This window comes from Ambystoma mexicanum, chromosome 7q (genome assembly GCF_040938575.1).
Source record: "Ambystoma mexicanum isolate Mex_15411 chromosome 7q, UKY_AmexF1_1, whole genome shotgun sequence".
NCBI lineage: Eukaryota > Metazoa > Chordata > Amphibia > Caudata > Ambystomatidae > Ambystoma > Ambystoma mexicanum.
The window spans coordinates 48,462,954-48,478,715 of NC_090941.1; the positions used below are offsets into that span (position 1 = coordinate 48,462,954).

Consider the following 15,762-nt stretch of genomic DNA (forward strand, 5'->3'; position numbering starts at 1 on the left):
AACCACATTTCCTTTGACGTAACCTCAAAAATGACCGCCACTATCTCTTCATCCAGATCCACACTTGCTTCACCACTCCTTAATGGCAATCTAGATAAATAATCAGCAACTATATTCCTTTTCCCTGGCACATATTTCACTGAGAAATTGTAATCCTCTAATTTCAGACTAAGCCTGGCTAACCTGGGAGAAGCTTTACACATTCCTTTTACTGTAAGAACTTCAATTAAGGGCTTGTGATCTGTCTGAATTACAAATTTGCTTCCCCACAAATATTTCCTAAAGTAATTCACCGCCCACGAACAGGCTAATAATTCCTTTTCAATCACAGAATATCTGCTTTCTGTTTCCGAAATAGCTCTGGAAGCATGACTGATCACCTTCTCATATGCATCTTCATTTATTTGTGTTAAAACTGCTCCTATACCACTCCCACTGTCACCCACCGTAATCTTCGTCAACCTTCCAAACTCGAATCCTCCCAATTCCAAAGAGTCGCAAATTCCTCCTTTTATGCATTCAACCGCCTTACTACATTCAGCACTCCATGTAAATTTTGCATCCTTTTTTAACAACTTTCTCAATGGTTCTGTTATACTCGCAAAATTTTTTACAAACCTGTTGTAATATTCGCATAACCCTAAAAACGATCTTAATTCGTCTTTATTGTTAGGATTCGGTGACTCTCTGATTGCCTTCATAGCATCTCTTTTGGGCTTATAACCTTTACCATTCACAGTATGCCCTAAATATTCCATTTCTTCCAACCCAAATTTGCATTTGCTTTTCTCAATTTTCAACCCGACTTCTTGCAATCTCTTCAACACTTCTTTCAACCTCCCATCATGTTCTTCAGATCCCTTACCAAATACAATTATATCATCCTGATATAATAGTGTTCCACTTAAACCTTTCAGCACATGCATCGTAATTCTTTGAAATACTGCTGCTGCAAAAGCTAATCCAAATGGCATACGTTCATACCTATACAGCCCATGTGGCGTAATAAATGCTGTAATGTCCCTACAATCCTCTGTCAAAGAGATTTGATGGTAAGCGCTCGAAAGATCTAATGTAGAAAACACATCAGCATTATCAATACGATTCAACATTTCAGATATGATAGGGAGTGGAAAAATTTCAGTTATGATATTCTTGTTGACGTCTCTCAAGTCTACGCAAATTCTGAGTTTGCCACTTTTCTTCAATGCAACCACAATGGGGCTCACCCATTCAGATGATTCAATTTTTTCTATTACTCCTTCAGACTCCAATAATGCAAGTTCTTGCTCGACCTTATCAGCAATGGCAAAAGGAATTGGTCTGGATTTCGTGAGTTTAACAGGTATTGCTCCCTTCTTGAGACAAATCCTGTGCGCAAAGTTTTTAAGCAAACCCAAATGTACTTTCTCCACTTCCTTTTCTTTAACATTCTCATTTCCTTGCTCTTGGTTCCCGTTTACCACTAGGATTTGTTCTTCTTCACTTGGATCCAGCCTGATCCTCAGTCCAGCTTGGTCTCTCCAACCCAGTACATTCACACCCTTTTCTGCTACGTACACCTTCACTTGAGACCGTCTGTCTTTAAACTGAACAAATAATTAAATCAGGTAATCTCCCTTAGTTTTTGTTAATGGGGGGTCATAGTCTCGGCACGGGAGAACAAGGCACAGAGCACTTATACTAAGAAAGACTAATGACTACCCCACTCATCGTCCAGGCAGGTTGGGTAAAGTGATATATCTGTTAGTCACATTTGTTTATAATGCAAATCTCCTATTGCTAAACCAGCGTACCTAACCGTCTTACTTATACACTTTCACAAAATACAAAACATTACAAATCAATAATCATAAATGAGTCTACATCAATTTATTGTCAAAGGCACATTTAGAAAATTAAAAAGAGAAAAGAACGATATATAGATATCAATCAATAAGTGCATAATCAGCTGAGTCTAATCTTAAAAACATGATAGGGGTTAGAAAATACAATGAGAACTGGCTGGTATTGGTGCAGCCGTATTCTAGATATTAGACTTTAGGAATTAATAAGTCTTGTCTTGTGTCGACATGTTTCGGCCTTGTTGGAGATTGAGACACTATCTCTAGTGTCTTAACACCTGTGGTTTTTCGGCCTTCTTCAGGACAGACAATTTCTTTTATTCAAAATGGAAATCTCTTTCATATACCCCGGTCAATTTGAATAGTCTAAAAAAATACATATAAAAATATTGTAAGCAACAATAGTCTCAAATACCAATATAACATATATTGTCCAATGTAAGAGATTATTTGTGCCAATGTTAACAGGTTTGTACGCTATCTATCTCCTCTAATTCGAAAGTTCATGCAAAATGGAGAGAAACACATATTTAAAACACATCGTAACTTAATAAGGAAAGGACCTTAAGACTAGACTTAAAGCTAGAGGTTATCCAAATAAAATAGTGCACTCTGCTTTCAAACGCGCTAGGCACTCAAATAGAGACAGATGTCTACATCCAGAACCTAAAGTAAAGGAAGACAAACTTACATGTGTGACGACATTTAGCCCTATCAGTAACAAACTTAGGAAAAGTATTAAAAAAAACTGGCATATTTTACTAACCCCAGATTTTGAACCAACTGTCCCGCGGTTTGCCTTTAAAAGACAAAAAAACATAAGAGATTTAGTGGTACATACTTATCCGAAAAAAGAGACGAGATCTAATCAAACGAACCTGTGGCATCTACCACCAGTCATCGGACATTTTAAATGCGGTAGATGCAGTGCATGTCCCCTTACAGGCAATATAAAATCCATTGACCTATATGGAAAAGACTGGGTCTTCCGCAATTTTTCTAACTGCAATTCAGCTTGGGTAATCTATGGTATCAAATGCCCATGCAACCTGATCTATATAGGGAAAACAAAAAGATGCATTAAACAACGCATAAGTGAACACAAATCTTGTTTAAAAAACAAAGTCGCCAACAAACCGCTAGTTGCGCATTATGAACAGCAGAAACACAAACATACAGACCTTTTTTGGTTTGTACTGCAAAGTATTCCAGCAACAGAAAGAGGGGGTAATAGAGAAACACTCTTAAGTCTAAGTGAACAACGTTGGATTTATTCCCTTAACACTGCCACAAAAGGGTTAAATAGTGCGGTAGAATGGAATACACTGATCTCTCTGAGATAAGAGCTTACCAGATAGTGGATACATCTTGTATTCCAGTTTTTAGAAAACTTTTTCACTTGTACTCATTGGACATTTATAAACATGTACCCTCCACTTAGGCGCCTCCGTAAATTAACATCAATGCGCTCTTGATTGGCGCCTCCGTAAATTTACACCAATGCGCCCTTGATTGGCCTTTTCTGAGGTTTACTTTGACGCTGGTTAATTACTGTACTTCATATAAGTAAGCGGTCCCTTTAAGACACACTTACAGCCTGAGTATCAGGTGATCATGTGACTGATCACCTGATCAGGCGATCATGTGATTGATCACATGATTTCAGCGGTACAAGATAAAATAGTCCTTTTGGCTGCAAGACGTGAGTACACCATTTACGGGAGGATACTTTCGGTTTGACCCACGTATTAAGCTGCTCCAGGTAAGGGTTGTATAATGAGTCTGTTAGCTCTTGGTCCACACATTTAGAATGCGATAATATGTGTTAATTTTTTTAAAAAATGGGGAAATGGATGTTTCCTTTTTCAGACAAACAACTGTTCGAGTTGCTTTGAAGATTCTTTGTAAACTTTGACACTGGATAAGAAAATAGGCAGAACCGCCTGAGTGTCTCTACGCATAGTAGATTTTATTGCTCGCAGAACTATTTTACCCCTAGTGAGGTGAGTTAACCGAACCAACTAAGTCGACTGAAGCGAGGCATTTTTTCCAATTTCTCTGTGTTGTCTATTTGTAGTTATCCCGTGATAAGATATATGAAAAATTGAGGTAATAATTAAAAACAAGATCAGTAAGCAGTCAAATATGAAAAATATACAGTTTGTCTGAAATAATACAGACTCGTGGAGACAATAAGTGACATAAGATTTGTTTTCCACTCAAATGTAGGTCCCATTAATTGTCGGGTCGGGTGAATAAACGAACAGGCGATCTATGCACCCCCGGTGATAAGAAGTTCTACACTATCACAGCTATTTGTAGCCGTGTTTCTCTCACGTCCATTCAGGATGTAAGTTGTGGTCTAGTGTGATATATATTGTGTGCTTGGTGTCCCAAAAGTGGGACTTTAATGCTAGTTACGATGTGTTTTAAATATGTGTTTCTCTCCATTTTGCATGAACTTTCGAATTAGAGGAGATAGATAGCGTACAAACCTGTTAACATTGGCACAAATAATCTCTTACATTGGACAATATATGTTATATTGGTATTTGAGACTATTGTTGCTTACAATATTTTTATATGTATTTTTTTAGACTATTCAAATTGACCGGGGTATATGAAAGAGATTTCCATTTTGAATAAAAGAAATTGTCTGTCCTGAAGAAGGCCGAAAAACCACAGGTGTTAAGACACTAGAGATAGTGTCTCAATCTCCAACAAGGCCGAAACATGTCGACACAAGACAAGACTTATTAATTCCTAAAGTCTAATATCTAGAATACGGCTGCACCAATACCAGCCAGTTCACATTGTATTTTCTAACCCCTATCATGTTTTTAAGATTAGACTCAGCTGATTATGCACTTATTGATTGATATCTATATATCGTTCTTTTCTCTTTTTAATTTTCTAAATGTGCCTTTGACAATAAATTGATGTAGACTCATTTATGATTATTGATTTGTAATGTTTTGTATTTTGTGAAAGTGTATAAGTAAGACGGTTAGGTACGCTGGTTTAGCAATAGGAGATTTGCATTATAAACAAATGTGACTAACAGATATATCACTTTACCCAACCTGCCTGGACGATGAGTGGGGTATCATTAGTCTTTCTTAGTATAAGTGCTTTAAACTGAACAATACACGAAAACCATCCAATCATCTTGATCTTGGATCCTTCAAACCCACAGGATTAGGTATGTCTGAAATCTCCATCTTACTTTTGAGACCACGTGTCACTAAATTCTTCCATGTTTTCTTGGTAATAATCGTTCAAGGTGAACAACTGTCAACCTTCACTTTAAGTTTCCAATTATCAAAAATTACTTCACAACTCGGGCATTTAAATTCTCCAGTTGGTGGCTCATGTATCAAAAACGCTCTCTCTTCCTCTGATTCTTCCTCTTCTTCCATAATGGCAGATATTTTCTTCCTCGTTCTACACGTGACCGCGAAATGACCTCTTATGCTACAATTTCCACATTTTTGTCCCAATGCTGGGCACTGTTTAGCGTATGCATAATGACCCACTCTGCCACAATTATAGCATCTGACTCCTTCTCTCGGCTGGGCATTCTGAAATCTTTGTTCGTATTGAACTTTTGGTTCATTCTTTATCCAATTCTTTCCTCAATGTGAACTCCCTCTCTGCTCAAAGTTCTTCATTTTGTTATTTCTTCCTGCATTGACCTCGACTTTATCTTTGTTTTTAACATTTGCTCCACCTCTGTCCTTAGACCGTAGTACGTTAACCTGGCCTTGTTCTTCTGTTTCTTTCTCCTGCATCTCTTTACTACTATGCTTCTGCATGCTTTGCACAACCTCCTCTTTCTTGCTCTTCATTTCCTTTGAGCACAACTGACTGTGTTTTACACGTTTAGCAATCGCTATGGTTTCCGATAGGGATGGATTGCCAACCATCCACAGTCTGTCTTGGACTAAATTGTCCTTAGAGTGAATAATGATCTGATCCCTGATTAACTCATCAAGGGTGATGCCATTGCCAAATTGGCAAGTTCGTGATAACACTCTCAATGCAGAAACATATTCTTCAATGCTTTCATGTTCTTTTTGTACCCACGTATAGAATTTGTATCTATTTATAGCTACATTCGTTTCTGGAGAATAGTATTTATCCAATTGCCTTATGGCCCTATCATGTTCATCAGCATCACCTTCCTCATTTACAGTCAATTCTGGTAGCTCTCTGAACTTTATTTGCCCTTCCAATCCTAGTGCATGCAGTAATAATAACTTCTTCTTCCTAGACGTGAGATCTTCATGTTCAACTACTTGGATGTAGTTTAACCAGAATTCTTTCCATTCTGACCATAAAACTACAGGTTGGCCTGGCGCCGGAAGAAAACTTGCTGGCGGTTGAATATTGATTCCTTGCATAGCTCCATGGATTAGTGATCCTTAGTGATCTCTTATTAACAATGTGCAATATGTGTTTGGAAAACTTCAATTTTCTCACACTAGCATGTAATGTGTTGGATATACCAATTGCTGAGTAAGGATTTACTGCTGCCAAAATTATTATTATTTTTTTTCCAAGAAGTGCTGCGACGAAAATGAAAGGATCACTGTCTCCTCTTCATTTCGTTCATTTCCTGATTGGGCTGTCACGTGACCTCGAGCTTCCTGATGGGTCCTTTCCTCTTACTTTAGTAATGTGGACGCATCCCACATCAGGCCTCCGCACAAACCAACGCGACGTACGCGTCAGTTCGGAGCATCCGCTCTCCCCTGTGAACCCAGGCACCAGCACAAGTCAACACGGGCTAATAAGCGTCGACTCGGAGCCTCCGCTCTCGCTTTGTCCTGAAAGGCTGCTATCAGCACGAACCTACGCAACACTGTGCAATGGTTTGGAGCAGCTGCTCTACACCAGTCTTCTCCTCATGGGTCCTCAGGACGCCGGCATCCTCGTCGCCATGTGAAGTATGCGAGAGTCAAGGTAAGTCAAGGTAAGTAAATAACTTTCTTTATTTACATTAATGTTAGCCGGCGCCCCGCACAGCGTCCTTAACATCCAATCCGTCTCTCGCCAACCGTCCTCTCACGAACCTTCTCTCTCACACCCAACATTCTACAAACCTTCGAACTTGCGCGCAGGCCAGGAGCATGAGTGTATTATATTTAGCATTAGCATATACAATTGAAATACTACAGGGAGCTCGCATAAAACACTTAACCTGATGTTAAAAACAGCTGTTTTTAAACCTTCATTTAATATTAGTGGCGCTAATGACTTCAAAAACTTGACAATCTAGCCACTTAGATGTAGTTTCCTTGTACAGGTCTGTCCAACATTCAGAGGGCCTTTATAGGGCTAGCATTATTTATGAGATCATAATGTTGGTAGGAGCATACATACATGGTTCTCAAGAACAATGAGTCCACGTAACTATGACAGTGTTCATTTTAAAGTAGGTGGAATGGTAAAACGAGGGGAAAATGCAAGGTGTAATGTGCTTATACCTTGCTTTCTCACTTCAGCACATTTTCGTACTCTTCTAAAGTGGCGATGAGGTACAAAGCACAGTTTGCATCTCCACTGTGCTTTCTTTCTCCATCCTGGAAGAGCACAGCATTTTACGTCTGAATGAGATTTTTATGTAAACATAAATCTAATTAACACCTTGTATAAGCACCTGCTATCCATAGGAATCCATTAGTAAACACTGCTTGCACAGCCTAATTTGCAGGCGGCATTTACTTTTTTACAAAAATCGGAGAGTGAACGTAAAGAGTAAAGGCAATTTTGTCCTGTTTTACTCTTTACTTTTGCACTGCGGTTTGCAATAGTGGAAACTTGCATGCAGTGGGACCCAACAGCATGTAAGTGCAAACGTTGGAGGTCTCCCACAGGCAATTGGCAATTTATGAACAATTACCTCCTTAATGAAGCAATAGAACCCGAGGAAGGGGGCATTACTGGTGGGTAATGCACCCGGGGTGATAGTTAGAAACCTGAGCGGAGCAAGGGCTTTAATGTAGCCCCGGGGGCATTATCCTACCGGCAATGCCCCTCCCCGAGGGTTCTATTGCTTTTAGTACCCCTGCACATTGTACAGGGATACTAATAGTAATTGTTCTCAAGTCGAGACACTGCGTTACAACCGTTTTTCAACTCGAGAAAAAAAGCTAAAGAAATGGCCACCAGGGATCATTGAGGACTACACAAAGTCCCTTCCATGGTCTGATTGGCTCCATGGCCTTTCAGCCCGTGGCTGGGTTGAAATCGTCCCTTGGAAGTGGGGGCCGGTTTCTGGCCATGCCTGGGCCGGTTTTTCCAAAAAGTATTTCATCCTTCTTAGGTCGATAAATGGGTACCAACACAGGTTGGGTGATATTGTATGCATATTTGTTCTATAAAAAAGAGCTTAAGCGTAAGTACTATACAATAACGTATTATCATTTGGCCTTGGACGTCTGCTTGGATTCACAGTGATTTAGTGTACTTAAGAACAATGCTATTTGATGCCACTTCCTGTTTTGTCAAGGGGTGAAAGGTCATGTTTCATCGCTTCCTGGGATGTCACTTTGGGGTGGGGTCAAATGACATCACTTCCGGTGATGTCATTAGAGGTCAAGGGTCATGAGGCAAGGGGTGGGCCACTTTTTTGAGGCGAGGGGTGGGCCACTTTTTTTGGGTGACTGGGCCTATTTCTTGTCCCAGTCCGACCCTGGTCCCTTCTCCTTTTCTATGGTGGTCACTGAAAAGTAAAGGAAAAAAGGTAAACCAACAAAAAGGCCGCCATGGAACGGGAGAAGGGACTACATGTTGTCGCTTCTTTCTTTCTATGGCGGCCATTGAAAAGATATGGAAAAAAACATGGCCGCCATGGATCAGGCCATTTATGGATCTATGCGATTCCATCGTAGTTATTTTAATGAATTTCACTGAAAATAAATGCAGAGGGGTTGCCCCCTTGAGCCCCCTCACACCTCCTTACATTAATTATTACCCCAACCCAACCCCCATCTATATTTTCAGCAAAATTCATTGAAAAAACTGCTATGGAATTGTATTTGCAGTAATAGTCTGCGATTAAATTTACCTATATCCCAAATACAATGCCCAAATCTTTATCCTGACATTAGTTATCCTTTCCAAATTTCAAGCTGTATTGCCATTCTATTTAGTTGTTTACCAGGTTTTGTCCTTGATCGTGGTTCATGCTTTCCCTTTTTGTTCAATAAAGATGCTGAGCTATTTGTGTCCACGGAAATCTGTTTTTCCCCGCTTCATCTCACCACTTAAGTTACATGTTTATCCCGCACTCCGTTACGGATGTATGGTATAAATGCACATACATTTCCTTTACAGCCAAAGTTAAGCTTGGGAAAAATCTTGTATATCTTTTAACTAAAAACAATAATCAAAGATTTTTCCAATAAAAATCCCACAAAAAAATAGAGCAAACTCTAAAATGTAACTTGCAGCGTAGCAAAGTAGCTCTAAAATACTAAAGCAAAACAAGGAGGGAGACAGAAACTTGTACACCAAAAGCACTCAATGTCAGCAAGGAAATTAAGCAACTAGGTGTGGTTATTGCCTAAGTGATAGAGGGCAGTTACAAAGGTGTTCTCTTCAATAAAAAAACACAGAATTAAAAATATGCGATTTGAATAATTAACAAAATAGATCTTGAATCAATCACACGTCTCTAAACAGGTACTGTAAAGTGCAGCGTTGCCTGGAAATGACTAATACATCATTTAGGGAAAACAGTGTACTGTACCTGTTTGTTCAGGTGCTGTCCCTGGGATGCTTCTGTGTTCAGCAAGTGGCGCAAAGGCTGCAGCTTCTTTTACCAGAGGAGCTGAAAGGCAATGCAATTAATTAATGACTGCCGCTGGGATTGGAAGAAGTTTGACATTTAATTGAACAGCATGAAAGGACATATAGAGCATAACCCTGCACTTAAGAGAATAACATTGGGTAGAGGGGACCCCTGGATGGTGTGAAAAAGTGGGCATGTAAGATGCCAACCTGCTCTTACTTTATCCAGTGTAATGAATTAAAGGGTTTGTAATGTTCCTCGTGGACATCGATGTAGGTACAAAGTGGTAGGACCCAATCCTGTACCTAATTCATGCCCATTCCTCATACAGGGATCAGCATGAGTTTTATTTTGGGGTACCATCAGTGACATGCAGATTTTAGGAAATGCAAGAAGCAGTCTTTCAGGGAATCTGCTTCTGCTACCAGTGGTAGGGCGGTTCGGTCATGACAATGCAGTGACCCTAAGATTAGCACATGCAGTAACAATGATTACCGTATGAAAAAGCTAGCCTGAAAATGTGCTAATGTTACAATGGGGTAAGGGTGGGTTATTTATATTGATATTGAATACAACATTTTGAGTTTTTGTTCTTTATTACATTAATCTAAAACAAATTACATTTCCCTGTTGCATCTACTAAAAAAAGTCAGCCCCTTTCTGAATTCCTTCGTCCAAGACATACCATCATTAATTAGAAATTGGTAAGAACTTTTAAATGAATTATGTGATGGGTGATCCACGGTAATTAGGTTGCTATCTTGCATGGCTATTACTTGCCCACTTAGTAGGTTCCACAGGTAGGCTCTTCAAGATTTCCCACATGGGTCCCATTGATGACAGTGTTCTTCTTCTTCTTTAAGCAAGATGACTGATGGGTTCCTTTGTTAGACAGTGCCCATACTAAACTACCACACCACATTCACACCCTGCCATGCGGTTGTGCACATGGCAGGGTGTGCTATACAAATCCTACCTAATATAACATGCCATGACGTGATTTGGAATCTGGTTTTCACACTCTCAGGTGCATTTGCAACTTCTGACTGTTTAAATCTTAATATTTGTGAATGGCCTGGGAGCGGCTACAGGCCCAGTGCACACCACCATTTGAAAGATATAGAGCAGACGGGAATATCTCTGTAATTGCACAGCTGAAAAGAGCCGAGTCTGTTCATGTTTGGCAACAGGTGTTTGCATTGACATTTTAAACCTTAAACCTATAATCCTTCGCAAATATTCTGAGATGTTTGGAGGAAGATTCTTTATCTGCCTAAAATTCCCTGGGAGTAAATGTAAATAAGAAAACCTTCAAACAGATTACAAACTACGCACCTTGAGTCAGTCGGAAAACCCTGACAATACAACTACATCGACATACATGGTGGAATAATAACAGTAAAAGGCCCTACTGTAATTGGAAATAAGGGAACACAAAAGATCATTTAATCAGAGGTTACATGTGCTGGTACGCACATATAAGATTTAGCACTTGCCCTAAACCTACAGAGTGTCCAGGAACTTCCCAACCTCACACATCAACGCAGGGGCAAAACTATCTTCAGTGGTATAAGTGTATTAAAAAAGGTAGTGGAACTGTGACTGGCGGTTGGCAATGTAGGCAAGTGCACCGCGCAACACGTGTCAAGAGGTTGCATCCAGGGCAGGTTGAGACCCAAGTGGGTGTAACAAGCAAAAGAAGTGGGTCCTCCAATGTTATTTGTTGTTCTCAGTCAGTCACATTGGAACATTCGTATGTCACCTTTGTGTTTCAAATACCTCTACTTGCTGATTTGAACTCCTCTGGAACCCACACATAACACCTACCTGAAGAGATGATGTTTCAAGAGAGGGCCTGAAACCAGAACAAATGGAGAATGTGGTAATTTATTCCAAAGCCTGGGTCCCAGGACAAAGTCTTTTATTGCCTTTCATCTGACAGGGATGAAGAGTCTGTAATCCTCCATTGACCAAAGGATGTCAAAAAAGCTGAGAATTTCAAAACGGAAATTGAATTGCAAAAATATTTTAGAAACATTTGTCTGAAATATTTCTTCAGGAATCCAATCACGAGCAATAAGGAGAAAGAAAAGAGCACTACAGGTTTGAAACCACAATTAACGTTCTGTCCTTCCACAACTACGATCAGTCCAGCGATCATAACTTTTGAGAATAAGATTATCGAAGAAACAAGGAAACTAATTTCTAAAAACAACTTCTCCAAAGACAATTTATGCTCGACCGAAAGAAAAGCCTTAAAAGATCTACAAACAAACACGATGTTCGTGATTAAACCTGCAGACAAGGGAGGGGGCATTGTCCTATGGAATACAGATGCATATGATGAGGAAGCCCAGCTTCAATTATCGAACCAGAAATTCTATAAACAACTACAAGGAGATCCGACACAAAGACTGAAAGAAGAAATATGAAACTGATGTCACATGAACGACGCGGCAATCTTCAAAAAGTCTGCCGGATCTATGCAGGTCAGTAGATAATGCAGAAAAACTATTTTCTAGGCAACTGAAATTTGTAACAAAAGATGCATAGTAGCATAAAACGGGGGTCCTATCTTACAACATATCCCGCTCTACTATTTTGAAGAACCTCTCAGTAATTACCAACCAAAATGAACAATGGAAACAGGATTTCCATCAACACCCAAAATGCAATCACCAAGAAGGAAGTGACATCCTGATGCAAATGACAAATGCTCTAGTCTAACCACTTTATGATTAAAAAAGGTCAGTAGAATAAACTTTTGTAGAAGAAAAACCTCTACACTAAATGAAAATTGCCATTCCGTTTTTTTAAAATATGTTTTTATCGACCTAAACAATCCTATGAATTTCTTTCATTTCTTAGTTTCCAACAATTATCTGACACATCGGGGATCGATATTGAACTTTTGTTCAACTCACCAATAACTACATACCGTCCTGAAGAGGGCCATAATAGAAACAGCGGAACACCAAGGAAGGTGTTGATGACATCTGTTCAGCCGAAACATATGTAGACATCCCACAGACACCCAAACTAAGCTGTCTTTCTCTCAAACGAATTTTCAGCTAACGCTATACATTAAGAGTTCTCCCTTGCCATTATTAGTTTTTGGTAAAAAAATTTTGTTGTCAATGTGATGAATTATGAATGTCACCTACTAACACAAGTCAAGATTGGTATAAAAATGCGATAATTCTGGACTGTTTTTCTTCTGAAATTGTTCTTTTTATAAAACTCTTCTTAAATGTTTGTGATGCCTTTTGGACAGCACACACAGCACGATTTTGTATTGAATTAAATGTAGATTAAAATGTGTTTTTAAATGATTACCTGTTTGGCATAACTACCTGGACAGATGAATTAGATAATCTATCCAGTTGCGTTCGTTTCTTCTGACTCCTTCTAAAGGTAGACTAGGAGAGGGGTAATTTAGCAGCCTCGTTTGCTCTACACTCCATACAAGTGGTCCCTATTCTGCTTAAATTCCCCTAAAACAAAAAATTTCGGGACCTACCCAATTTTTTCCTCCTCCTTCTCTTTCAGACCTGCCAGAGTGCCTGGAGAGCATGCAAATTGTAGCAGTGCATGGTATAAATCCCATTAGAATAACATAAGATACCATTTCATGAGGTGAAGGCTTTTAAAACATCCCCACAACCAGCAAGACTCCAGCGCCAATGGAAAAGGCTTTGGTTCAATTACTCTTGAGGAAATCGAGCCTGAGTGTTGATGTATTCTACCTTTAACTTTCCATTTATGGAGAAAATACTGGGGACACATGGCCTTCAGAGAGCTACTCTTCTCTTTTGATGGGACTTGTCCCTTCTATGTCATTAAGCGTGGCCTTATAACTTGCCATTGGGCTTCATTACAGGTCCGGAGGTAACACTGCCGGTGCTACCGGCGGGTTGCCGCCAGACCCGTAATAATTTAACGGCTTGACTTCCCGGTGCCACTGGCTCATTACGAGTCCGGCAGCCCAGGAAGTCAGGCGCCGGCAAATTGTGAGTCCCCATCCTATAGGACTCTATGGGAGTGGCGACACAGGAGCACCGGCACCGTTGAAGAGTCTGCCTACTGTATACGCTGCACCCGGTAGGGTCAGACCTGTCGGGCACATCGGCCACGGCAGGCAAACACAGAGTTTGCCGATCCTGAAACAAGGGTGCCTGTGAGTTTACCAGCACCCTTGTTTCCGGACCGGCAAACTCGTAATGAAGCCCATTGAATTGAGCCTACCCTGGTCTGCATGTCATTGGGCTTGCTTATAGCCATATTTTGTGATACTATTGGTTACGGAATGTCACTACTGGGCCTGTGGGTGATGGATGCTTTCTAAATGGCAGGGCCCAACAAATTGCCTTAGACGTCCATGTATTGTTTGTTGTCACAGGCTCATTTTGGGTCAGAGAGAGCTTGGTACTTGTGTATATGTTTTTCCATTGGTGAAATCATTAGGAGGCACCATCAGCATTGCCAACAGTATTGTGCTGAGAGCACTCAGACCTAAGTATAATTCCACACCAGCCCTTGATTCCCTGATAACCTAATGAGTAAAAGTGGCGACTTGGGTAAAGACTAACCAAGCCGGGATAGAAATGATGACTTAAGGTTCAGATAGTTGCCAGAAACTGAAAGACTGAGTTGAATGGAGAGCAATCTTCAACTGATTAATGTAGGGTGTCAAATTTCACCTGTGAGCCAGGTGTGCAATTTATATGCCCTGTTTGACCAGTCTTGAGATGCATTTTCATAGTGTTGATATTGATATTGATATTTTATTTCTATCGTGCTCGTACACAATTGTTTCAAAGCGCGACAAGGAAAGGGAGGGGAAGAGGGGAGAACAAAACAGCGATCTTACTAGGCCCAGTGACATTTAGAACGTGCAAGTGCATGGGAGAGGGGGAGGGGAAAAGTACATGGAAGGGGGGAGAAGTGGAAAGTGCGAATTAAAGGAGAAACAGATAAATAACAATAAATAAGTAAATAATGTAGGCAACAAACAGTGGTAATGCAGCCAGTAATTTGCAAGTTCTAGGTTTAAGGCAGCAGACAGGGTAGGTCTGATAAGTGCAGGAAGAAAAAGGGGGGGCTCCATCGGTACAGATATAGAACCCAGTGCAAGGGGTGGCCCGGAGGCAGTGCGGGAATTTGGCCGGTTGAGCAAGTACCTGGCCCCGGAGGACAGAGGGTGGCCAGGTGCACAGTGCCAAGAGAAAACAAATCAGCAGGGGAGAGGCATAGCAAAGGCAGAAGAAAAGAGGAAGGTCTTGTGGTGCTTCCGGAACCGGAGATGGTTCTCCTCAAGTTTTAGAATGGCAGGGAGGCTGTTCCAGAGGGAGGCCCCAGCCAAAGACAGAGATCTACCCCTAGCTCGTTTCTTTGAAAAACGACTGACCCTGACGGAGTTAGACGTAGAGGAGTGAAGAGCTCGAGGGGGGAGGTATTTGTGGAGGGCTAGCTGAATGTATTTTGGACCCAGGTCCCAGAAAGCCTTGTGGACAAAGCAGAGGGTTTTGAATTTAATCCTTGCATCCACTGGGAGCCAATGGAGAGATTTCAGAGCTGGAGAGATACGATCCCAGGGCTTGAGGCCCAGGACAAGTCTTGCAGTCCTGTTCTGGATTAGTTGCAGAGGGCGGAGAGTAGAGGCAGGCAGATTTAGAAAGAGGCTGTTACAATAGTCCAACCTAGAGAGAACCAGAGCTTGGGATACCATGAGCTTCTGGGGGAAGGAGAGGAAAGGCAGAGGAGCTCTGAGGAGGTGCAGTAGAACGTTTGACTTTTTAGAGACCTCAGAGATGTGGGTGGAGAAGGAAAAGGTGGAGTCAAAGATGACCCCAAGGTTCTTAGCCTCGCAGGTGGGGGTAGGAGGAGGGCCAAGGGAAGCCGGCCAGAGAGTGAGAGGAAAGGATGGTGAAGGTGTGCCGATGAGGAGGGTCTCTGTCTTGCTGGCATTTAGACAAAGATCATTGGCAGCACACCAATCCTGAATGGCAGTTAGGCAAATAGAGATGAGAGAGGGAGAGGAGGTGTCTGAGGGCAGCTTGAAAATGAGTTGATTGTTATCAGCGTAGCACTGGAAATTTGAGCAGAAAATGGCAATGCATT

At 40.9% G+C, this 15,762-nt stretch overlaps 1 protein-coding gene across 1 annotated transcript in view; it reads right to left on the bottom strand.

The window, feature by feature from the left end:
- EGFL6 (EGF like domain multiple 6) overlaps window positions 1-15,762 on the bottom strand; it is a 360,256-nt gene that overhangs the window by 31,026 nt on the left and 313,468 nt on the right. Inside the window, exon 9 of the mRNA XM_069640724.1 lies at window positions 9,601-9,681. Within this exon, the coding sequence (XP_069496825.1) occupies window positions 9,601-9,681 (81 nt within the window). The remainder of the gene's footprint in view (window positions 1-9,600; window positions 9,682-15,762) is intronic.